This window comes from Gnatocerus cornutus, chromosome 2 (assembly GCF_029298725.1).
Source record: "Gnatocerus cornutus isolate USDA-ARS CGAHR chromosome 2, icGnaCorn1.1, whole genome shotgun sequence".
In the NCBI taxonomy this organism is placed as follows: Eukaryota; Metazoa; Arthropoda; class Insecta; order Coleoptera; family Tenebrionidae; genus Gnatocerus; species Gnatocerus cornutus.
The window spans coordinates 19528987-19554573 of record NC_142234.1 but is presented as its reverse complement, the minus strand read 5'-3'; the positions used below and the strand labels follow the sequence as shown (position 1 = coordinate 19554573).

Genomic DNA, 25587 nt, shown 5'->3' with positions numbered 1-25587 from the left:
TCAAAATGAAAACGACGTTTAATAGCTTTAAATTATAGATCAGTCGAAAGAGGAGCTCGAAATCTATCTACTGGCTAAATTTGAGATCGATCGGACAAATAGTTTACGAGTTATGGGCAAAAATAAAACAAATTGAAAAATTTTCATCGTTTGAGTCAAAGTTTTTTTTCGCGAAAAATTGACTATCGAATTTTGTGCTTTTGGGAACATTTTCTAACGTAAAATGAGCCGAGAAAAAGAATGGCGCAAACCGCATCTCAATATTTCAAATAGTTTCCGAGAAATTTAACTTTAAAAATTACGAAAAATGAGGAAAAATGAAAATCAACTTTCCGAAACTTTGATCGGTCATACCTCAGTTATTTGTCGTCGGATCTGAATTTAAATTCCAGATTTGGAATCTGTGGAAAATTCTGCGTACACTGATGTATAATAACTTAAGTTTACTCTCAAAAATAAGCGAGATATCGATATCAGAAATTTGGCATAGTTTAAACCATGAATTTTTGCGAAAATCTGCAAACTTCGACTGTAGAAAAATCAAAGAACTACTTCTTATGTAAAAAATCTCGAGAAAAACGATGGCGCAAACCGCATCTCAATATCTGAAATAGTTTCCGAAATATCGAGCACGAATTGTTTTAAACCTTCAAAAATTTGGCTCTCTGGCGACAACCCAAAAATTCAAACGGCCATAACTCAGTTATTTGTTGACGAAAATTCAAAAATTCTCTTGTTTTTGGATTCAGCGTGACATTCTGCGTAAAATGAGAGCCAAATTTGTGGAGTTTGCTTAATAAATAAACGAGGCATTGGCCAAAAACTGTTTTGAAAACGACCTTTTAGGGTGATTTTCAATCAATGTTTTCAAAATGAAAACGACGATTAATAGCTTTGAATTCTACATTAGTCGAAAGAGGAGCTCGAAATCTATCTACTGGTTAAATTTGAGACCAATCGGACAAACAGTTTACAAGCTATGGCCAAAAATAAAAAAAATTAAACATGAAAAATGAGGAAAAATGAAAATCAACTTTCCGAAACTTTGATCGGCCATAACTTAGTTATTTGTTGTTAGATCTGAATTTAAATCTCAAATTTGAAATCTGCGTAAAATTATGCGTTCTTTGATGTATAATAACTTAAGTTTACTCTAAAAATAAGCGAGATATCGATATCAGAAATTTGACGCAGTTATTATCTTGGTGTAGCCACGAATAAAATTTAAGTTTTAACAAAATAATTTATTAAGTACATATTAATTGTTCAGAATAATTAATTATAACATGTTGTATGCGGCTGAAATAAACTCATCCAAAGTTAAATATCTTGCAGGTACTTCTCTTGATAAATAATATACTAAAACAATATTTGTGAAAAAATTCTACAACTAGATTGTCTTAAAAATACACAAACAAAAAGTGTAATATAATATAATCGAAATAAAAGTAATAAACTCTGATCAATAATAACAATTAGTTGTATTAGGAAATGATCTCCACCTAAGAAATAAGTGTCAGTAAAATGTTAGTAAACTGATCACCTCTAAAGGTGTCTTGAATCTTGTCAGTATTTCCTAAAATTATCTACGCTTATTGTGTCACGAGTTTTCCATACTCATCAACAACGCTTTCCTCAAATTTGATTCTTCATCATTCTCACATGACAAACTCAGCATGAGTGCCCTTTGTAACTCGTCGTCTTCCGAGTTTGATGATCCCTCAATCTCTTGACTCATACTTAATTTTAAAGCAGCTTGTAACTCAGCGTCTTCTTCGCAAGAAGGAGTGGTATTTAAAGGTGGCACAACAGGGTTACATCTAATAGCTTCATCGGCAGTGCAAGGGGGCAGTTCACCAAACACCACAAAAATGGAATAACCCTCGTTCTTCAACTGGGCTAAAAACAAAGCCAAGTATGTGTCTGATATCAAAACAGGCTTGGCTAAGAGAGAGTTCAGGTTAAACCACTGGTTGCCTATTTTACGAATGGTGAACCAGTGGTTTTGGTAATTACATATAAATGCTTGCATTTTGCCGGGGTCGCAGTCTTTAACTCGCTCGTCGGCGCTAGTATAAGGCACTATTTCGAGCCCCCACACTTGGAGGGCTTTACTGATGACTTGGATTGAAAAATACCCACTGTCATCCATATTGCCTGAAGGTTGCTTAAGAAAGTTCTTATACTCTTCACTTTCTTCTCCTGATTCCGCCATTCTAACGCGTTCTTCCTCGTCGAGTTTCTCCGCCCAAACGCTTAAATCGACAGCAGTAAAATAGGGGCCCTGTAGCAAGGAATTGAGGCAGTGTTGGGCGCAGAGGGACCCCTCTTGCTACCAAAGTTAGGTTAGAATCAGCGGAGCGCGAAAATTCCTTACCTTTTCGTGAAAAATCGCATCCATTCCTAAATTGGGTGGTTTTTGTAGTTCTCCATAAAAAATCGGATAAAAATAGATCAGGTTAAGTACACTAATTTACCGATACGTGTCATAATTCGTGCAGCGGTTCAATACGATGAGACACAAATGAAAATCGAGAACAAGTGTACAAATCTCCAAAATTTCGTCACAGGAGAAATAAATCTAAAATTTTCCAAAAAACGCAATTGACAGTTTGACAACTAAACAAAAATGAAAAGTGATCACGCGGACCAATCAGAACGCAGGATTTTTGGTTGGTTTTGTTTTTACCGATCATGTTGACATTCAACATGGCGGCATGTCGTCAGTGCTGTGCTGTGTCGTGGTGAGTTGAAATTTTTGTAAATTTTCGTATTATTAACAGCAAAACTACTCCAAAAAGTACGTAATATTCTTCACTACTATCCATGCCTTGAATATTGTTCGTTTTGACAGTTAGAAATGTATTTTTTGTCCGTAAGTTCCAAGTCGCGAACACCTCTAACCCTTACTTCTTATATCTTTTGTGCCGCACAATCTACGCAGTTAATTACGGGTTTGTGGTGTCTTGATTGAAGGGTATTTCGAATGGGGGCTTTCATGCCTCTAGATTCAGCCTTCGTTGGGTTGTTGATGACTTGAACGAATCCATTGTAAGCAAATCAATAATTTGACCGTTGTTTTACCCCTTGCCCCAAATGCACATGTTTCTCAGCTCGGGGCAGTTACTTCAATCCCCGGTTAATGGGGGCTTTTTAGATAAATTAATACAGAAACGCGGCGAATTCTAGTGCCGAAAACTGAACAAAGCCATGCAAGTTCTTTCTTGTTGACACCGCAGTCATTTTTAACTCGGAATTATAGAGACAAAACCTCAAAACTCACGGAAAACTAAACGACCCACAATTAATTCAATAATAAAATGCCGGGGAACCGGGATCCCAACTGTTGTTTTCCTTAATTAGTCCTAATTTCCTCTCCAAGGGGATTATAATTCACCCCATTATTCGAGCAGTGGTGGTGGCTGTAGATGCCGTAAATTCGTAAATCATTTCAATTTTTTTGTGGGTATTTTTACCCGTAATCAGCCAGAAATGTTGGATAATAATGAGATAATATGACTTAATTGGAAAAGAGAGGCAAATGTATTTTTAGATTATCGTGCATTGAAATTAAATGAATCATAAATTTATGAAGTTTTTTGCCTCAAGACGTACAATGTTTAATTAAATCTTTTGATTGTCTACTATTGTATCGATTAATTTTCAGTAAAAGTTGTGGTTTTATTGTCTGCAGTTCAAAACAAAGATGTGCTGAAACCATAAAACTACAGAGTGGTCAATTGAATTCTTAATTTGGTTTTCTGACATGGTGTGAATGTGTTTTGACTTTACAAAAAAAACATCAAATAATTGGCAGGTGTCAGCTATTCCATTGACTCAGAATTGAGGTTTTTAAACTGTCAAGAAGTGTCCTCTTCAATAAAATTTAACATGATGCTAAGCTGGTATATTGGCATATTTTTATTGTAAGCTCAGCTTTTCTGGGACCCATCTAGTACTGGAAATTATATAAATAAAATCGTGGCAATAACTTCGCTTCTGTCACTTTTAAACATATGTACGAACCTATAACATTGTAAAATTACAAATTTATACTGTCCAAAAGCAGCACTATTAGTAAACAAAAGTTTCTAAACATATTATTAATAAATTCCGCAGTAGCAACGAACAAGCGTAACCTTGGATGTTTAAAGTTTGCTAGAATTAAAAATGAAGAGCGTTAAAAGAGATTTAACAAATCAGTGAACAGTAAACCAGTTGCATCCAGATTAATTTCCAATTCGTCTCGTTCATTCTTATCGATTTTTTTGGTACTCTGGCAAGTGTGTTGTTTGAGTATCGTTACAGTTGCCTAAAACTAACTTTGCAGTTTAAAATTCACTCTTAAAACTGTACGAACAAGGAATAAAAGATAATAAGTGGTATAATTGACATAAAAGTATATTTTTATAAAAAGCACAAGGGATTTGAAGTTCGTTAAAACCCTCCATTTATTTTCATTCAGTGGGAAATTGGCGTGGACAATAGTAGAGTCACGACTTCACAGACGTTGCTTTTCTTTGATTATCGTGATTTATAATTTCTAATGATCTGTTACGTCATGCGAAATATTACAGATGCATCGTTTGATGCGTGTTACAACGTTGTCAACTTCCAGTAAAAAACGCATTGCATGAAAAAATTACACTTGGAATTGGCAGAGTACTGGAAATAATTTGCCCGTTATGAAGTGCGTGATATTCACCTCATTTTATACAGGATAAAAGTCATTTAAATGTCATTTAATTAAGCTACTCCAAACACATTTCCCCCTGTTGGTACTTTGTAAATGGAGTTTGACATTTTCACTGTATAATTTGTAGACTCTGAAACAAAAATTCAGCGGTGAGAATGAATGCAGCCACTGGTTAATACTCGGAAAAGTTACCGAATTGCATTACTCTGGCAACGGTTCAAACTTCTATTCATGCAGGTCGGGCTTGTTACATTAATAGTAAAAGTAATAATCTTGAGCTATTCCTTAATCACAACAAGTATATATACACGCTTTATTTATTAACTCTGAAGTTTGTTTTGTTTACGGATTGTACCAATATACAAATGCCAGGACAGTCTAGAAATGCACATCCAATTGGTAAAATTAACGGGAGCCGCGTTAATAATTGAACGGGATTATTTTTACGTTTTCCCATTCTATGGGTTTAATTTTTAAATAGCTTGTCCCTGCTTTGGTTAAAATAACTCACAAAACTCCATTTACAAATTAAAAACACGACCAATGAATCAATTTTTTTTTCAGAATGAGTTATAATTGAATTCGCGGATAATTAAATATTATGTCCTTTTGACTTGATTAAATTTCTTGTTTGCACCTACGTATCAATTACTAAAACGGAAGGAATCTATTCAATTTATTACAGGCCGTAAACGTGCGCCAAACAAATTTGATTTACTGCCATTTACACTTGATAAAACCAGCCACAACTGCAGATAGTGTAGGAAGTCGCTATGAATTTTTCTTACAGCCTTGCAAAGTCGGTGATTTATACAGTCTGCTTATTTCCACAACTGAAAAGATTTCAGTACAAGATTGTAAGGGATTTATCTAGTTTAGAAACAACGATAAATCTTAGTAACTCAAACGCCCTAAGACCATTCCCAGTTTTTTGAATGATTAAACACTTGCACACTCTGTATCCAGTAAAGTTTATGCCTTTGTCATAACATTTCTGGAGCTCTCTTAGTTTTATTTGACTTGGTAGAGCGAACTCGGAGCGATTTCCTTTTGGGATATTTACTCTTGGATCTGAAATTATGAGCTTTTGTTGATTGTTTCTTTGAGGTTTATGTTTGTGGATCTTGACCTTACGTTGTATTTGAAATTAATTGGAATGTGTCCAGAGCAATTGTGCGGGGTAATTTCATGAAATTTACAAGAACGCGGCATTTGTATAACAAAAGAAACGAAGCAAGGTGGTTGGGGTTTCGTAATAAGAAACGATTGTTTGTTGTGTAAACGAATATTAAAATTTGGTTTTAATTTTGTATTTTTTTTCAGCTTGTGTAACTAAGGAAACTCAAAATTAGCATAGAAAATTTAAAGTAAACCAGTATCAGCGCAACCACTGGCCTTGACAAATTATGAGCATAACAGCACAATACGCACCCAGCACGCATTGAAGACATCTGAGGATTTTTTTATTTATATTTCTGTTATAATTAAATTTTGAGTGACTGTGGATAGTAATTTTTATACATATTGGATTGTTTTTCTAGTAACATTGTATAACAATATATTATTGTGAAGTTTGTTGATCATATTGTACCTTTGTGACTTGGTTTCAAAGTAGGAGTGATAATTTTATTAGTACGGTCTCGGCTGCCATAATTGACTTTGTGGGGTATTTACATATACCACTAACCATTCTGTGATATTCACTACACTTAAGAAACGATAAGAAGTGAAAAGATAAATCATTGTACTGATAGACTATGTCCACCAATCCTCAGTGGAAATCCTTCCAGCCGCCCGACACCATGAATCAAGATTCTGCCATCATCGATTTCAAACCTATGACCAGCAACGGTATCACGCCGTAAATGCTTAGAAAATCAAGCTACATTAATAATCTTTTAGGCAAATCATCTCAAGCATTTAATTTTACAAATCGCTCCACAACAAATTCACGGTTCGGGCAAGACTTTCCTTTGCTGCAGGACAAGTCGTCTTCATTCAGCAACGGACTCTACGGATCATCGAGTACAACACACACAAATTCTCGTTTCCCCATTGGCACGTTTTCCCTAGACTCGAACAACATGTTCAACAGTAGCGGAGACAGCACACTCACCAACAATGTTTTCTCTAATGGCAACAACAGCAGCTACGACTCCAACTCGTCGAACTTGGGCACCAGAGAGACGGGCATCATCGAAAAGCTACTGGTAATTTCCTCCACTCCATCTTTGTAGCGTTGAAAGTTTTGATAGGAGCGGCGCTTCCATGCTAAAAGACATTTTGACCTGGGGGGAATTTTTAAACGCATTTTGGCATGGGAGCGCCGATATGGTTACAATCGATACCATCACTGTCAAAATTTCCATATCAATGTGGTCGCCACTTGCAAGGCTGCAAATAAACGATTTCGGTCTTTCAGAGAGCAAATAAATCGCAGCTTCCCCAAACGTCTTTTATGATAATTTACTGACTCGTGTTCGGATACACAGAACTGTGAATAAAAGCAAACCACCGATAATCTGCAGGAATATCGTTTGTATTAAAGTCTGCTCGACTTGTTCATATTTCTTTTTTATCACTTTTAATCTGCTCGTTCGTTATTACAACCTCTGTTTTTTTTAATAAGAATTAAATGCTTTCATTATTTGATTCTTTTTTATCTCAAAGTTAAGAAATGTACGTCGGGAATTTAAATTTGCGGGCCTGCAGTTAATTAAAACAAAATATCTATTGTTCTGACGGGGTAAAAAAGTAACTTTTTTTCCCCGAAACAATCTTTTTACTACCAGCTGACACGTTTTTCATGAACTAGGCGTCAAGTGAGAGCGTTATTTAATTGTTTTAATGCTGAGAACACCATGTTAGAAACAAAAGATAACGCAGATTATTTTTTCACAGCACTCGTACGGATTCATCCAATGTTGTGAAAGACAGGCCCGTCTCTTTTTTCACTTTAGCCAGTTCAGCGGTAACATAGAACATCTGAAAATCGGCGATCCCGTCGAATTTGAAATGACATATGATAGAAGAACTGGCAAGCCAATTGCTAGCGCTGTGACAAAGATAGCGCCAGAAGTGGTAAGGTCACTTTTTCCGCTTTTTTTGTTTGCTTAGACAGTCATGATCACAGGTGATGAGTGAAGAAAGAGTGACGGGTACAGTGACCACCGAAGTGAGGGGTGAAGGCTCAGGGGGTGATACCACAGGTAGAATTAGTTATGAGAACCGAGGAGAATGTTTCTTTTTACCATACACCAAAGATGATGTGGAAGGAAACGTAACTTTGAGATCAGGGGATAAAGTCAGTTTTCAGATTGCGACGAACAATAGGTTTGTACGGTAAATCACGTTTTGCAGAGGGTAAGATTTTATTTTAGGGGTAATTTGGGAGCGTGCCATGTTCGACTTGAGAATCCCGCACATCCTGTTAAATACCAAGGGGTGGTTTGTTCGATGAAGGAGAGTTTCGGGTTCATTGAGAGGGCTGATGTCGTCAAAGAGATATTCTTCCACTTTTCCGAAGCCAAAACTAAAGAAGAACTCAGATTAGGAGACGACGTCGAGTTTACCATTCAGACGCGCAACGTGAGCGAGCATTTATGTTGTTGCCTGAACTAATTGCCTTTTGTAGGGGAAAGAAGTGGCTTGCAACATTACTCGTCTGCCATCCGGCACCGTCATTTTCGAGGACCTGAAGCCGGAAATTCTCAAAGGCCAAGTGCTGAAACCGTTGGACCGTGGGCCCAATGCACGTCATCAAACTGACGCTTTGCCCGGTCGAATTCGTTACCGTGCTCCCGATCACTCAGAAGTGGAAATTTCGTTTGGTGATAAAGACCAAAGAGGTGACTTTACCTTGCGTCATGGTGACTGGGTGCAGTTTAAAGTGGCGACTGATCGTCGCGATGGTCTCAACAGAGCCACTCACATCTCATTACTCGATGAAAGTTTTCTGGTGTCGGGCGAGAAAAGAGAACAAGGTGTCGTGGCATCAGTTAAAGAAGGTTTTGGGTTTTTGAAATGCGTTGAACGCGAGGCGAGGTTGTTTTTCCATTTCAACGAGATCTTGGATGTGGACAGGGAGGTTGAGGTTAATGATGAATATGAGTTTACCGTCGTTCAAGACCAGACGAGTACGTTTTCCAATAGTCGACAAAGTGCCATTAGAATGAAGTGGTTGCCGCACGGAACGGTCCAGTTTGAGACTAGAGTTGAAAACGAGCAGACAGGGACCGTGGTTAAAGAAATACCTCCTCCTGCTATGTGGCTCAATAGAAGTCCAACCAAAAGCCAAAACGGCGAACACACTCCCGAATCGGGACTGATTTCCTATCAAGTGAACGGCGTCAAAAAGACCATTGCTTTCTACTCGAAAGATTGTGATATGAAGCATTACCCGAGGCTTGGCGACAAGGTGCGTCAATCAAACAAAATATCTTTACTGACTCTTTATTTCAGATCGAATTTAACGTGAATCAAGTCAAAAGAAACAAAGAGTTAATAGCAGTTGACATCCAGGTCGTGCAATCAGCTACACAAACGAACGGAATTAAACATAGAACTAGTACTAATTGTCAAGTTTACCAAGGTTTTGTAGCAGCGTTGAAAGATGGCTTTGGATTTATCGAGACTATTCAACATGATAAAGAAGTATTTTTCCATTTCAGGTGAGTTTGATTTTACCCTTGATCATCTAGTCCAGGGAAATTTGATCGAAAATGACCGTTAAAAAAACAAATTATTACAGTTTTGATAATCAACAGAAAAAATTACGAAAGGCATCAGGAATTAAATAAAAAAAGTTCTCACACCTAACGTGGGAGCTTCATCCTTTAAAATTGGGGTAAACACCCCAAAAATTGTTTTCCTCATTTATTTTCTAAACTATTTTCACTTTAGAGCAAATATAGAAGTAACAAAAAATATTGACAATTAAATTTTCTACAAAAATTGTCCATTTTTTGCGTGCAGCGAATGACCTCATGATTGTGACTTTATAATCCATTTTGTTCTTTTTTCAAATTTAACATTCAATTTTCTCAAACTGTACGATAGATTGATTTATAATTTTAGAGCGTTGCTATTAGGCCTTTGAGGAGTTTTTCTGTAAATAATTTAATTACACAATTAGCATAACGGTTGTTTCGACCTCAAAATTTATTAGTTATTTACTTAGTTAGTAATTAACCAAGTTATTTTAGATGTTACCTACAAGAGGGATAGCTAACATGCGAGGCTTGTCGAGCATATTCTTTGAACATACTGTAGAAATATTTTTTTCGATCGATCGATTTAGGAATTAGTGATTTTTTACTTTTTCAGTGCATTTTTTTCTAAAATTTGTTGACTGCTCCGATTCACCCCAAACTTCGCGCTGTATTTGCGCGAGTTGCATTCGCTGTACGCAAAAAAATAATAGAACATTTTTGTTAGAAAATTTGATTTCAAATATTTTTGATTATCTTTATTTTTGCTCTAAAATAATGGTTTGGAAGATACATAAAGATAAATAAGGAAAACATTTTCTGGGGGTGTTTACTCCCATTTTAAGGGATGAAGATCCCCGTTAGGTGAGAGAACTTTTTTTGTTTAATTCCTGGTGACTCAAGGATTTTTTCTGCAAAGTTTCAAAACTTTAATAATTTGTTAGGATTTAAAACCTAACTCTTTGAACTAATTACCCCAATTGCACGTTTTAGTAACTTCGAGGGCGACCCGAACAGCCTCGAATTGGGCCAAGAAGTCGAGTACAACTTGGGCAGTCGCGGTAATTCGGGCACGTGTTCTTCAGCTGAAAACGTCAAAATCATCCCGAAAGGGACGATCAACTTACCCCCAGTCATAGGTGATGTCCTTGACGGTACCGTGGTGCGCCCGTTGCGTTCAGTGAATCCAGACCAAACCGAGTATTCCGGTTTGATTTGTCTTAAAACCGAAGAACCTGATGAAAAACCTCTGGAATATGAATTCGGTATCATGGGATTGGTGAACAAGCGTGAATTGCTCCAAGTGGGCGATCATGTGCAACTTCAGGTAGACTCAACCGGTAGAGCTGCCAATATTGTTGCCGTGAGAAAGAAACTGAGAGCTACAGTGGATGCGATCAAGGGGCACTTTGGATTTTTAGCTTACGAAGTTGAAGAGGGGAAGAAATTGTTCTTCCATATGACAGAAGTAAAGGATAATATCAATTTGCAAGTTGGTGACACTGTGGAGTTTGTTCTGGTGACTAACCATAGAAGCGGAAAATCCTCAGCATGCAGCGTTGTTAAAGTGAGGTATGTTTCTTTGTCGGTGTTGCGGAGTTGGGTTTATTTTTGGAGTTTTAGTGATGTTCAAGCTCGACCGGAACGCCTCATTAGCAGACTGCGTACTGTGTCCTTGGACGATGCTGGACCGAGATTAACAGTAGTGCGTCAGCCGAAAGGACCAGATGGTTCTAAAGGTTTCTCAGCGGAAGCACGTGTGGTACGTCTGCCAGGGACAGTCGTCGAATAACGAGAAATAGTCATTGGTTAAGTCATTCTCATTCATGTCATACTACCGTAGTAACTAACTTACTCTTGTCTTAGCAGTGGAGTTGGCTATACTGTATTTTATATAAGTCCTATTACGTATGGTTGAACAATATTTATTAAATTATTGACAAATTGCAAAATTGTTATGATAAACAAAAATGCCTAACTAGGGCAAGGAAGAACCTTTTCGGTTATATACACACCAATATTAGTCGTAGCAATGTTCATACATGTTGAATTGAACAAAGTCGTTCGCAGTTTTACTGTGCTTAAAACACTGCTTACAAACCAAAAAAATTAAAAAAAAAATGATAATCCATTGACAAATATGAATACAATGAATTTATTATTAGGATACAGAGTTAAGGTATTAGATTATGATCTAGAGAAGACTGCATCGATAAGTAAACTCTACATTATAAGACCTTTTGTAACTTTTATTTAAACTCCATTTAGGTGTAATGTTAGTTTGCAGTCTCTGCAGTACCCGCAGCATCCCATATTTGTAATGGATATAGTCGATGTGTCTCCGCCTTCATTCTTCGCTTTCTTCTGTGATAATCACAAAAATCTCGACGTTTACCAAAGTAGTCACACTTGATTATAATAGTGCCTAAATTTTGCGCAACTAGATGAGTTTTTTCTTTTTTTTTGCGTTAATGTTTTAACACTTGGATGTGACTTTTTTTTACAAATGTTGATGTGGGTACTGTGATGCAGTTTTTCAAATTAACTACAATATTAAATGTGGATTATCTTTCTATTTGTAAATTGTTTTAATTTCAAAAGGAATATACTAAGTAATACTATTAAAAAATTGTCTTTTATTCATAAACACTAAAATACATGACACATGAGGATTATGGAACACTGGTGATAAATTTCATATAACTATGCACTCGTATGGGAAGATGGCGTCGGTGGGGCCCACTCCGGGGGTGGGACACGCTGAAAGCACACACTGGAGATAAGTATCGTAATAATTTGACTGTTTAACGGAAAAAAGTCGCTCAAAAGTCTTACCTCATCACATTACGAACCGTTTTTATTAGTGAGTTTAAATAAAATTAATATTTGTCTTTTCGTTAAAACTCCCGCGACGCTCCCAAACATATTTTGTAAACTCTTGATTGATTAAGACCAAATGTTTGAATGTATCGCTTGTGTAATGTCAAAGGCTATCTACCAAGTGATAACATTACCTCTACTACATCGGAGACCAAAATATCCCGTTCCTTCACACTGGCACTTGTATTTAGGGCGCTGAGAAATTTGAATGCATGAACCGCCATGAAGGCAAGGGTTGGGGTTACAAATGTCGCGTCGTTTGCCTGGAATCTTTCCAAATTACGAATGATAAATTATCGTCATTTTCGTACCTCGTAGGGCATTTTGGCACTCTGCCATATTGTCGTAGCGGTATTCCGAAATGCAGCCGAAACCGCAGTCACAAACTTTGTTTTGAATGCGACATCCATGTTTGGTTTGGTCCATATCACAGGCTGAGCATAGTTCTAAACCTGGAAGAAAATTGGTTGAATGGATGTAAATATTTTTCAGTTCGCCCCGTTGGTGGTATCGATTTCCGGGATGCATACTAACTTTAGACTTTAATCATAAAGATAACAGTCGTGAATGGAATAATGACGGCACATAAAATATGAAAAAACTCTAATCACTGTGTTTATTTTCAAATAAAAGTGGCATTGAAATCACAATTTGATGATAAGCGAATTTAAATATTTTTCTTCCGGAGTCGGAGTGATATAATTGGACGGTTGACAAAGTTCGTTTACCCCAAAATTTGGGTGTTTCGATTACAGCACGCAAAATCTCGAGAGTCGGGAAATTTTACGGTTTTACCCCCTTGAAGCACTTACCTAAAATAAACACAACAATAAGTTTCGTAAGCATTGTAACCTAGGTCCTACAGCCGGTTTCAAATCAGGAAGCACTAGACCCGACCATACAACCACCAGTAAATCTTTACAGCAACTAAGATGTCTTCCCTCTTGTGATAACGAAGTCGTTGGCCTCTGCTTCCCACTCTACAATTACGCTGATAATGAAGTTCTTGTTCTTTACTAAAGCACCAATAAAATAGAAAAGGGCTTTTATTATGTTCACACAGTATACAGTAAATAAAAAACAGTCGTAAATTCAGAGTCGGAAATGCGATCTGTAGTCTCTTCCGCTTGGGATGCCACCTTGAAGCCGCATTCTCCTCACGGCTTCCCGCAGATGTTTGGGCTGTAGGGGGCCGGTCTCCCCATGTTCTTCCATTACATCCAATGCTATAAAATCAGGTATTTGAAACGATGTGGTTGTGAAACCGCTGAACAATATTTGGTTTCCCGTGATAATACCACTCAGGGTCAGGGTAAAGTAACTGATACTAAATATTGACGTTTTAATTACAAAACAAGCTTTCAATGAAAATACGCGCAATTTATTTTAGATCCAGGAGCTGCGAAAGGATAATTCCGTTACGCAATGAGATTAGCGAGGGCCAGATTTGGGATAACTTCATTGCTTTAATGCATTTTTTTTAGTAGTCGTAAATGAGTTTCCTAATACTGCGACCCGTCTAATTGAGTTTTTATCGCAATGCGGCACGGTGAGGTTTTTCTCAGTATGATATAACAAATTGTCTTTTTAAACCAATTATTTCTCCTCTGTTTTCTCACCTTCTTCAACAACCTCTCCCACAAACACTTTGGCAATCCCAGCCATCGCAATAACCACATTTTGCGATACAGAACAGCCTGTGATAGTCTGCATCAGTCTCTTGATTGCAGCCTTTGGAAACGCAGATCTTCTGTACATTTCATACCTATCTAGCTGGTCCTCTGTGAAGTTGGACACTAAAACCCTTCCAAAAAAAATGATTATCATCTCTTTAATACCCAGACTTACTGCATCTTCTCCCGTTCTTCCTCCTCCATTTCCTTCCTCGTTTTGATTTCCCTTCTCTTGGACGGCGTGCTGGTGTTCTGTAGCGCTTCAGGCAAGATGATATCTGAATCAAAAAATAGATTTTAACCTTTTCGGTTTAGATAGAAGTAGAATTCGTACGGTCCATGTGATGGGAGTCATCCAAATTGTGTTCCTGCTTGAAACTCTGCATTGACGTGGAGGCGAAGTCTTCTTCCATCGATTCGTAAGTGCTGGATCTTGAAGACTCTGCAGCCCGCGAGAAGGAGTCCATTTCAACACAGTACGAATTATCAGAAATCACATAAATAGAGTTGTTTATAATTTTAGTTTTTGAAAAGAAAAAAATTGGTTATGTTTTGACGTTGACGTTTGACGTAAGCGCTAGCGACCCCTGGCGGTGACAGTTGCAGAGCTCAGTTGGTTACCAAGGAATCCGAGGGCGCTAGTGTCAAATTCCAGTCAATATATCACTTTCATGCTTGACAATAATTTGTTTATTGTGCCGAAAATATCGCAGATTTTGTAAAAACATGGGATTACATCGACTCTGATTACTCATTTGCAGTGATATAAAATTGTGTTACGGTATCCGGTTCAGGAGTTCGCGTAACCGTCACAGAAACTTTTTTTTCGTTATTTTATTACGGGACCAGTCAATTGACCGTTGTCGTTGTTTATTGTCGTTTTTTCGGTTATTCTTAGACTCTCACCATGTTCTAGTGTGATATTCATCCGAATTCTGCAACAAAATCACGTTGTAAGTGGCACAGTTGGAGGCTTTTGTTTGTTGGAATGACAACTGTCAAACGTGCTAAATCGGGGAGACAGGGCCCCCATGGCACGTTTGCGGGGGTTGTTTTGGCTTTATTTTGCTATTAAATGAACGTTTGAAGTAGTTTGAGTGTGGAAGTGGAATTGGAGGCTTTAGGCCGTTTCCACCTACGTTGTGCATTGTGTTGGAAAACCCGTTATGTTGGGTTAACGCTTGGAAAAGCATTGTTCATGGGTTTCATTGAATTTTTTTGCGCAGGTGTTCGCCGACAGCCGTTCGGGAGCCTTAAAGCGTTGGATGGGGCTTGTTGTGCCCCAATTTTCTTGCACTGGCTCCTACTTCAACCACCACCATTACCCCGCTAAATCAAGAAGGTAAGATCCCAATCCCTTTCGTTTCCCCATTAGAAATACCCGGAAAATTGAAAACTGCACCCATTAGGGATATTAACTAGGGAAAGATGAAAGACAGTCATTAAAAATGGAGCACCTTTGTGGAGGAATAGATTTATGGCTGCATTTACAGGATAAGGATTTATGGCTCTGGAGTCGGGGGAATGGATATCGCAAAGTTTTTAATGTTGATGAATCCATAAGGAAATTGCGTTCCTGTTTTTATGATTCCAAAGTTTTTGGGTGGGATGCCGTGTGGTTGGGAAAAGGCGAGACAAAGGTTTGAGTAATTGATCCAATTAGCGGCCAGAAAAGTTCCGAGCCATATATTTAACGAAACGATTGCTTTTCAAGTTTGATAAACACTCGTTACTTCGATATGTGTACTTCGAGATGTAAAGGTCAGTTGGAAAAATAATTGGATTTTATGGCGCAGTCAAAATAAATTTGCTCGTGCTGATTCCAAGATTAAAATTAGACGGGAATAAACATTGTCTAGTATCCTATTTAAGTCATTCTTCTGTTTTGTGGCATGTTTTGTAAGAATTTGCAAGCAATTGTAATTCCATTCTATTTACACACACATTACCATCTAGTCAATTATGGTTAAATACAGTTATTCTGTTGCCTTCACAATTTGCACTCGCAATTTTGTTCCAATTGTCAATACGCAAAATTAATTTGGAGCACCACCTGACGCCAGTTTTGGTGGCCCCTAAAAGAGATATTTATATTGACTAGAAACAGTTGTAGACTCTTTTCTATTGCTTGAGGTTTAACTTGTAATCATTCCAATTGAGCATTTTATATAATCTGTTTTAAGTATTACAGTACAACCTCGATTATCCGGGCTTCTTCAAATTCAAATTCAAATCTGTTGGGATGAACGCAAACTTCCGCATACTAATTAATTAAGAGATTTGCCTAAAACTATTGTTACTCAAAGTGACACGAGACCATAAAACTTCCTTTTCATATTTTTTCTGTGGCGTTTTTCCGCTCATGACAATGTAATGACAAATATTGAAATAAGTGTAGGTATTATCCACATTATCAAATGATGAAATGTATGCATGCACCCGCATACGCTTTTTGCAGTGATAAGAATATTTTATTGAAGCCGTACATTGGTGTATTTTTTTCCGCTGAAACAGAGCATATCTGCATAGAATGTTCCCCAATAAAGTTTGTAATGGGAATTGAAGTATGTATATGCGTCTATAAATTCATACCAATAGCTGTTCATGTGACAGGTATAGATACGCACAGCATGTTTATTTAAAAATCTATGAATAGCGTAAATTGATGTCATTGTCGGATTGCTTCAATGTCACTGCCACCGCGGCCGTTTCTCGCATCGATTATTTGCTCACCTTTATTTCCTGAAAAGTCTAAGAAAAACCTCTTCTAGTTCCGCGCTTCCTTTACCAAACAATGGACTGTTATGGTGATACCGTTGGTTTTTTATTTATGAGTAACTTCCACAATTGCAGGTTTTCCATTAATGATAGTTTCATTTTTCCGGTTACCATTATTCAGAGCCACTAAATGACGGTGCTTTCTCTGGGATTAACAATTATAAATCCATTTGTTATCCTTGTTTAAATAATTTTCGTGAGACTTTACAAATTGCGGAGTATAACGTGAATATTGTGCGATTTGGAACTGTTGACATGGGTTTTACTCATTTGAATACCAACAATGGAGGCACGTGTGATCCATATTTTCATTAGAAAATTCAAGGCTTTGTGGTTAGATTTTTAATGCTTATTTAGGTTAGTGAATAATTTACAGTACGTGAACGGGGCACGCTTTTTTCGGCCTTTTTTTTAATCTGCGACCTGTCTCATGTAATTAGAGGAGACTACTAATCAACTGTTATTTTTTTAATGGGAGTTTTCGTTAATTTTCTATGGAATGTGCCGTTACAGGTCCAAGTTCATTGTTTTTAAATTTGGAGGAGCTCGCTCATGATCTGATACGGCTAAATTATGTTGTTCGCAGATCTTCATGTGAAATTCACGATAATAACCGGATGCATGTTACGTCATTTAAAATATTGATATCGCGAGAAACCCCAATGAGCAAATTACCTAAATCGTAAGTGGAACTTGCTTATTTAGATTTGTAGTGTTATCACGACAAAAACTTGCCTGGATAGTTAATTACAACTTTTTATTAGAACTTCGAATTGATGTCAGCGAGGCTCTTCAAAAATCATCTGTTTTCCATAATTACTTGAAAAGTTGTAGGGAAAGTGTAGATTAAGAACACGTAACCGCCAATTTTCTTCTAAATTCGGTGAAGATTTTTATCATCTCGGAAAGTTCAGCGATTTTTTACCACCGGTGAAAGCTAGTCGTCCATCATTCGTGGCTAATTTAAATGAGTTTTTTGAGAACGTCGTAAAAAATGCTAAATCGTTTTTATTCGTTCTCAATTGTGGAAAACAAGAACATCTCGAAGAGCAGTGTTTTGCAGGAAGCGCCAATAAATCGCAGTTTCCCTTATTTGATAAAACGTGCGATTCCTATTTCGATTAGGATTTAGGTCAAAGTCGAAACTGTGGTTGCAGCAAGAAGTTCCGTCGTGCTGGAAAATAAAAAATCCTCGAATGTCACGAATTGAGTAAGTTTAGACAAAACAGTTACGTGCCCACTGGAGGTAACAAGAACAATGATCTATTAAAATGTACGTGATATTTATCGCTTTAATTCGCCGTTTTTGTTGATAGAGTTGGGGCAATTTCGTCGACTTTCGAAAGAGTTTCCTGCTGCTTAAACAAAGCAGGGATGTTTGTGTTAATTCTTGGCGTTCTGTGGTACGTTTTGACGAAGTTGGTGATTTATATTCTTGCGAAATAGCACGTGGACTCGGGCGATAAGAAAATAAATTGGCGTTTTGTATTTTTTCATGCAGGAAATGGCGAATGTGGGCCATGTTTTTCCTGAAAAATCCGTCCCACGTCTTTTGCGTTGTTTTTCCTTGAGGAAGACCCGAGCATTTCTGTTAATTATCTTGTAAGCTAATTAGACTTCGATCGTTTCTAACATACGATGCCAATTAACTCCGTAGCTACCGTAAATGTGGGAATCAAACCTGATGGAGTAGAGAGAGTCGTTTGGCTGGAAGCAACTGACCTCTCTTATAAGTAACTTCAACAACTTTTTTCATTTCAACGGTCATTATAGGGTTAGAAGGCGACACGTTATCATTACCGTTAAGACAATTCCAATTAATTGTCGATCGCAATAAATCGGTACTGCAGATGTTATATTCACCTTAGAACTGTTCTCTCACATCAATTAACTCGATAGTTCCAGCTGACTATAAATCCAGTTGGTCATACGGCACTATGTCCGTCTTGTTTTTAATGATGGCTAAATTTTTATCGGTAATTACGACGCTCCTAAAAGTTCATTAAACGGTTTTTACTTTATTACGGAGCAATTTATTGGAACTGCTTACTTAGAAACAAATTTCCGAACCTGGCGCCTTCCTAGATAATTTAATTAAACTGGGAATGCTGATTAGGTCTGGAATGATTGGATGTTTACTCCGGGGGAAACTTATTGTAGAATTTAAGGTTTTATCGGTGCTAACGATTAGAACTGTTGGCCTTGGCAACAAGAAATCGTTTTTATAAATCACCCTCATGCGTAGCCTTGTCGTGACAAATTGAGCGCAGTTAAATCATGCATCTGAGATATGAGACAATTATTCATTAATTTTTATGATAATTGTTTACAGATCCGCGATTAATTGAATTGTGTGTTGAAAAATTGACTATTAAATTAGTCCCTTGACCACTCTCGGCACTGCTTGAAAGTATCATTAGAGCACTGCAAGTGTGGTTATTACATGAGTAATACTTTCGAAATGGAACCTAATTATACGTGTACATAACATGGTTTATATGGCTTTGATTTACTTCAATATTACATCACCGACTGTAAAGGCTCACCGAAAACGATACATTAACTGTTTTAAGGCAAATTGTCCAAGTTTGTCTCCAGCTGGTGAATAGAAATGAAAAATTTTCTGTTGCGAGGGTGGACATAAAAGAGGATATAAAAACGTCTATAAAACAAAAAATAATAAAAGCAAGTGTCGTAAAAGAGAAACTTGTAATATAGAGTTTGACGCTTAGAACATGACATGAATGAGAGATGCTTTTGAGATTTTGTTTTCACCCTTGAAGAGTGAAAAGTGAAAGTTTATCAAATTCTAATTAAACCGTTGAAAAATTAACGGAAAAGATGCTGTTTCATTCAGTGGGTTGATACTCCCAAAACCCATCCGCTTTTTTCTAGTAGCACCGCTCATAAATCGTCGTCGGCGGAGGTGTTATCCGCTTGACATTTAAATTACGCCGAATACGTTTCAGCAGAAGTCTCGAAAACAACAACAAACGAAAATTAACTCAATGACCTATTTTAAATGTGCAGAAAACAACTCATCATCCTGTAACCTTCGTCGGTTTTGCGTTGCGGAATCAAGCCTTCGATAGCTCAGTTGGTAGAGCGGTGGACTGTAGAGGTTGGCATCACTGAAATCCATAGGTCGCTGGTTCAAATCCGGCTCGAAGGAGTTTTTTTGATTTAATTTATCCTCGTTACGATAACGACACAATCAAGAACAATTTACGTTGGTAAACATCCAGTGGCATAGAATGTGGGGATGATATAAAATTTTATTACCGGTTGTAATTATTACAAAACATGTGTAAACGAACTGGGAGAAAGATACAGAATGAAAAGGATCAGTGTATTGTTTACTGGGTTTTATGTAGTGATTGACTTAGAGAATAAAATTGGCTGTTTCATTGTTTGAAAGGAGGTCAGGCTAAATTAAAGTAGAAGAATTTAATTCGGTATTTTAATAATTTCAGATTTTGTAAGAAGTTGATGGGTAACTACTTTTCCTGTTGTAACTAGAGCAGATCGTTATTTTATAACGGATAAAAAAATATTGATCTTTTGAAATCGTTACGAGGCGATGGGTTCGTATTTTTGGAAACGGAATTTTGAGAAATAACTGTTTCAATCCAAATAGTAAAATAATCTGATTCGGGACGTTACCAATGTTGTAAAAAGTTTATGAGGATTGATTCATTAAATTTTTTAATTGTGTTTATTACCAGCGGAAAATTGTTTGATTTTTATTGCTTATTGATTAACATTACGGTAGTTTCGTTTTATATTACATTTATTGGTACAGAAAATAAATTGTCAGCTGCACAAAACGTGATAGGGAATTTATGGACAATTTTTGTTTATCATCTTTATGAAAGTTCCTCCGATTTCTTGCTTTTCCGATATTAACATCTTAAAAATTTCCAGCTATTGATGACCCGTTTTCTTGAATCATAGTAACAGGATCTTCAAAAATGGTGGATGCACCAAAGAATCAAAATCAAAAAAATACACCTACGAGTTATTTTGAGTTTTCGCACATTAAATTTCGCAAAATCAGCTCACTGACTTCATTATCGTCACATTGATAAAATTGTTTCGGTCAGTCGTTTTATTTTCTTTTTAGTGTGCAGTAAGACCTTTAAATGTATCTATCTCTTATATTTTATGTCGACATTTATCGTATTATTTTATTCCCATTTTGATGTTTTTGACAACAAAGCGATTCGGCTATCGTAGTTTTTGTTATTGTTGTAGGACGTTAAAAAAACTTGTGACATTGTGAATGATGTCAATCGTTTTTCAGCGTTTTAACTAGTTTCTCTGTAATAATTACATGTTTACTTAACGTGTAAAAAATTGCAAAACTCTGCATGTTATGAAAATAACGACCACTTATATCAATTGCACTTTGTGTTCTAACCACATTAGAATAATAGATAAATAACTTATTTTTTGTTGACTGTGATAAAACTCCATGAATATTCCACATTGGCTACCTCTTTTGCATAACAAGATATTGTTGAAAACGTTGCTTCAGTATCTCATTTTCTTCGAATATGACGATCATAAATTACAGAAGCACGGCAAAAATCGACTTTTATGTCTCCTTGATCGCTTTCCATGTTTTTCGTATTTTCTTGATAAATTACATTGTAGTAAAGATGTAATGCGCCGCCATGAAAACCAGACGATTTGCTATTTGATCGTTACTCTGAAAGTTTGGAAATAACATTTAATGGCAAATAACGTTGCTTTAGTCATAACTCGTTTTTAACACAAAGCACACCTACACAGGTAGTAAAATCAGAAGCTGTCAGATTTGAATCGTGAAACTGAAAGATTCGAAATCTATAAACCGTGAAACTTGCGGTTTTCTTTTCTACGACTTGATAAGCACACTTCCTTTGTTTTGTTCGTGTATGTGTGCCCGTTGTTTTTATCGTTTTTGTGATTGTGTGACATTTCCTTCAGTGGTTACAAAGGTATTCTAATTTCAAGCTTTCTTTTTTGAGAACCACCGCGGATTTGTTGCGAAAACATAAAATTTAATTAATTTCGGATTCATGGGAGGTTATTAAAACGTTAAAACGAGTTTTTTGTATTAAATTAATCGGTTTTTACGTGCCTCGTGCCGCGGTTGCCGTTTCCGAGTCTTATTATTATTATTTCCGCGGACACCGTTGGAAAATGAAAGAGTTTTTAGAATTGAAAAATTGATTTGATGGCTATGTAAATCAGTGTGAAATTACACCATCCTTGGGCAAAGGCTAGTTGTTATCCCATTAAAAATTACTTTCATGTTTTAATTTTTTAATGAAAAACACTGTTAGAAAGCGCCACTTTCTTTTCAGTTGTTTGTTAATGGGTTTTGAAAACATTTTTGCATGTGTAATGGCTGTAATATAAGAGTAATTCCGGCGTCTTTCTCGATTTTGATTTATTATTGCGCTGAAGTTGGTGAATGGATTTATCTCACGCGATTTGGTTGTTTCCACAGAGATATTTTTGGATTCATCAATATTTGTGGGAGCTTTCGTTTGCGATTTTGTGAAGTCATGTCGAAATAATCATATGGGGGTGTTTTTTTTTTTAACTTTCTCCCAAATGTATCTTTTATTTCATATCGTATTGTGTACGGGAATTGCACAGGATCAATTCAATCTAAAAGGAATTTTTGCGTGCTTTACATTGGTAAAATTGATTGGTCTGGAACTGAAAGACTGATTCTTATGCCGACAGGAAAATAAAATGAAAAATGTTGGCTTGAGTCGTCGTGTAATTTATGTTGGGAATTTTGTAATATTTCTTTGTAGTTTACCGATTTTCTGTTAATGATTGTGTTTACTTTTCGTACGAATTGTGTTTTACAGTGCATGTATGCAGCCAGGGGCGTAATAACGAGGTTCTATCGTACTTTCTCACGTTCTACTGTATTTCAGCTTTATTATGTGTTTGAAACAGTGCACTCAAAATTGCCCACTTTGAGCGCCATTATTGCCTATTGATTGAATTTTGAACCCACCGTGCAATTACTAAATAAAACATAATTGGAAAGCGTTGGTCCGACGAACGTACAAAATTGGTTTAATCGTGGTCATGTAGTCACGACTTTGGCTATATTTCTCGGAGCTTTGCGTGGTCAGCGGAAAAGCTCTTGAGAAACAGTTTAACGTAATCTTGACCATTGACCACAATTATAAACAAGCGACTGCTGACACTTCGCAATCCAAAGAGTCGAGCGTGTCGTGTTGTGAAACTTGGAAGGAACAAAGAGTGTTCTGTTGGGAGTTCCACCTGGCCATCTCCCATTATCCTCGCTCCAGGTCTCCATTGACGTCAGTCGCTCCTAATAATAGTGTGAACAATAAACCACCGTCCGGTTACGTCGTCCCCATGTACCTGGTGGAGCTGCGCCTGCGCTTTCCGTCCGCACCATCGCGTGGTCGTGGAGCTGTGGTGTGAGAGAATAGAGAATGGAACACGGTACCGCTAATCGTATCGCGGACCACCACCACCACAGGCAGTCGACGATTCGCCAGTGTTGGGTCGTGCGGTTCGCTCGATTGGTGTGCAACAGGTGAACATGTGCTGTCATCGTCGGAAGAGACAAACGTCTTAATTCCCGCGTGTCTTCTTGTGCATTTTCTTGTGGATTTCCCAGTGTTTTTCTCTTGGCGCGTTCTGTGATGTGAAGTTGACGTTTTGATGTCACCATACAGCCGGTACCGGCCTTTGCCGGGCTCTGACGGAATATCAGTGCTGCAGACTCCTCCAGGATGTCGCCAGACGCCGCCGAGCGCCTGCAGGTTCCTCAGATGGATATCTAAACTCAGTCCGCAACCGGTCAACAAACAGACTTTAGGTGAGGCAAAGAAGCCTTGAGAGTAGTTTTTTCGGAAAGGTTAAGATCGATTATATAAGGTAGCTTTATAATGTTGCGTCAGGAATACTGAATGTCCTAGTTTTGACGCGATGCAGTATGCAGGTTTGAGTTCACTAGACTTTATCTTTGTGTTGAAATTTTTATGTTATACTGGCCCGGTTTCTGTTTGTTTTGTTGTGGTTTGATAGAAAAATTCAGTTCCGGTAAGCGTCTATTATTTTCTACAACATCTGAGAAATGGATCGCTTCGGATTTAATTGGGTTTACTGTGTCAGAGGTCGGCAATGCGGGAATTGTAAAGTGACTCAAATCACTCTTTCAATCCATGATACGATAGATTGATTTCGGACAATGAAGAATAAAATTACTTCATTCTTTGTATTGAAATTGGAATTATGCACGATCCATTTAATCATATCGATGGAGGTGTTTTCGCATTGTAAAAAACGTCATTCCGCATTATATTACAACAATAACCGATTGTCACCGACTTGAATGAAGCAAATTAATCCGCTTCTTGTTAAGATTATTTTTAAACATGTTTTACGTCTTCGTTTAATCTTGTTGAACTTCATTGTAGCAAAACAAAACTGATAAAGATTTTTCTGTTTGCAAATAAAATTAATTGAGATTTTTACATTCAGGAAGTTCACGTTTTCTAAAATGGTTACATTTTTTTATGTTGAATTTCTGGTTACGTTTTTTGGAGCTTTTTTGTTTCAAACTTTCACCTATTTTTTCTTCGGATTCAGTTTCTCACACAACGCTGAAATATTATTTTGTTTATTGCAATTTAGATTATAAAATTAGGAGTTAGGTATTCGAACAATTTTGCAATGTCATTGTCATTAATAAATTAACTAAACATCATAAAAAGATTAGAATTTGGCTTTGACCGCAGCCAAAGACGTTTTGCCTTAACACAATTGTGTACTTTGTGATGGGATCACTTTTTAATTTAATTACCACTTTGTGAATTTACATTTCATTAAATTTCTCTGCTACTTTTGTACCTTTTGCTTCCGGCGTACATTTTTGTTCATAAATTAAAATGAAAGCGAGCAGATTCGTCTGAATGTCTAAACAATTTTTTATAAAACAATTAATTTGCGGTCTTCAAAACAAATATACGAGTTAATTTTATTTGCTGAACTCGAAAAACAACTGAATATTGTCACTTTTTTGATGGGACTAAATAAAGTAGCTAACTGTTGCGTTCTTTATTCGCCTTTGATGACAACAATTCACAATAAGGTTTGTGTACTTGACACTTGTGATTTATGAATTATAAATTAGATGGAAATTTGCGTCGTCGTTTCTTAATAACATTTCGCAACGGCCACATTTTTGCAAATAGTGTCGCTAAATGTTAGATTACAGGTAGACGCTCTTGACACATTTTTAACATGATTTACGCAAATCCACGTTCGCCAAATTCATTCAAGAGGTCTAATTTTATCACCTCTGACGTAAAACCCGTCAGGAAGTCTGGGGTTGTATTTTTGGCTATATTCGGGGAAAGTGGAAGTTTTCCCAACATTTTTAACCCACCTAGAATTATGTAACACGTCGTAACTCAGGATAAAGTTGTCATTTATACGATTTCGCCGAACTATTACTTTTTATTCGGACCTTCACGCTGCGAGAGTAAACGTTTTTATAATTTATTTTGGCAAATCCCACTTTTTAGCACTTCATTTCACCGAAGTGTAAATTGATTTCCGAATTTTAAACAACTCGCTGAAACGTTTGAAGTCTTCACCTTGACCCTGTCCTCTGGGGATTCTAAAGAGATCGGATTTACAACTTTTAAGCGAATATTAAACACAGCTGACCACAATTCTAAAGTAAAAGTTATGAAGTTCGACGTAGCCATCCCACGTGGATGTTGAATCTTAACTTTATATAAATAAATAGCTCTTCTGATCGAGTAATTAAAGCAACAGAAGGCCAGCAGACGCGTATTTC

General features: G+C 37.0%; 5 protein-coding genes and 1 non-coding gene across 8 annotated transcripts in view; 3 read left to right on the top strand and 3 right to left on the bottom strand.

The window, feature by feature from the left end:
- Positions 1-1235: 1235 nt before the first annotated feature.
- On the bottom strand, positions 1236-2648 carry LOC148179835 (ataxin-3-like). 2 transcript variants are annotated; one of them, XM_088029335.1, is made up of 2 exons: positions 2378-2648; positions 1236-2328 (listed from the first exon to the last, which is right to left on the bottom strand). In XM_088029335.1, the coding sequence occupies exon 2, from the start codon at positions 2213-2215 to the stop codon at positions 1601-1603; it is 615 nt and encodes a 204-aa protein (XP_087885461.1). In that variant the 5' UTR covers positions 2216-2328; positions 2378-2648; the 3' UTR covers positions 1236-1600. The 2 variants fall into 2 exon arrangements, with proteins under 2 accessions (XP_087885461.1, XP_087885460.1); XM_088029334.1 differs by having other exon boundaries at positions 1236-2332; positions 2378-2647.
- A 36-nt stretch (positions 2649-2684) lies between these two features.
- On the top strand, positions 2685-11357 carry Unr (cold shock domain-containing Unr). The gene is made up of 10 exons (XM_088029327.1): positions 2685-2800; positions 6020-6547; positions 6599-6906; positions 7598-7777; positions 7830-8029; positions 8077-8284; positions 8331-9113; positions 9158-9366; positions 10399-10977; positions 11029-11357. Exons 2-10 carry the CDS (start codon positions 6454-6456, stop codon positions 11195-11197), a joined length of 2730 nt encoding a protein of 909 aa, XP_087885453.1. The 5' UTR covers positions 2685-2800; positions 6020-6453; the 3' UTR covers positions 11198-11357.
- A 664-nt stretch (positions 11358-12021) lies between these two features.
- LOC148179833 (uncharacterized) lies at positions 12022-13234 on the bottom strand. The gene is made up of 4 exons (XM_088029337.1): positions 13098-13234; positions 12597-12737; positions 12420-12548; positions 12022-12165 (listed from the first exon to the last, which is right to left on the bottom strand). The coding sequence occupies exons 1-4, from the start codon at positions 13129-13131 to the stop codon at positions 12101-12103; spliced, it is 369 nt and encodes a 122-aa protein (XP_087885463.1). The 5' UTR covers positions 13132-13234; the 3' UTR covers positions 12022-12100.
- Positions 13235-13315: 81 nt separating this feature from the next.
- Taf11 (TATA-box binding protein associated factor 11) lies at positions 13316-14580 on the bottom strand. The gene is made up of 4 exons (XM_088029336.1): positions 14293-14580; positions 14134-14236; positions 13905-14089; positions 13316-13511 (listed from the first exon to the last, which is right to left on the bottom strand). The coding sequence occupies exons 1-4, from the start codon at positions 14423-14425 to the stop codon at positions 13378-13380; spliced, it is 555 nt and encodes a 184-aa protein (XP_087885462.1). The 5' UTR covers positions 14426-14580; the 3' UTR covers positions 13316-13377.
- A 100-nt stretch (positions 14581-14680) lies between these two features.
- The window catches only part of trc (Serine/threonine-protein kinase tricornered), a 35743-nt gene continuing 24836 nt past the window's right edge, over positions 14681-25587 (top strand). Inside the window, exons 1-2 of one of the 2 annotated variants that reach the window (XM_088029330.1) lie at positions 14681-14911; positions 15185-15300. Coding sequence is in view for 1 of the 2 variants with exons in the window: in XM_088029328.1 (XP_087885454.1) it covers positions 23442-23598 (157 nt within the window). In the remaining variant the exon portion in view is untranslated. Of the gene's footprint in view, positions 14912-15184; positions 15301-23254; positions 23599-25587 lie in introns of those variants that run through there. The other variant, XM_088029328.1, reaches the window with a different exon arrangement.
- TRNAY-GUA (transfer RNA tyrosine (anticodon GUA)) lies at positions 19819-19908 on the top strand. The gene is given in 2 exon segments: positions 19819-19855; positions 19873-19908. It is a non-coding gene; the product is annotated as a tRNA-Tyr (tRNA).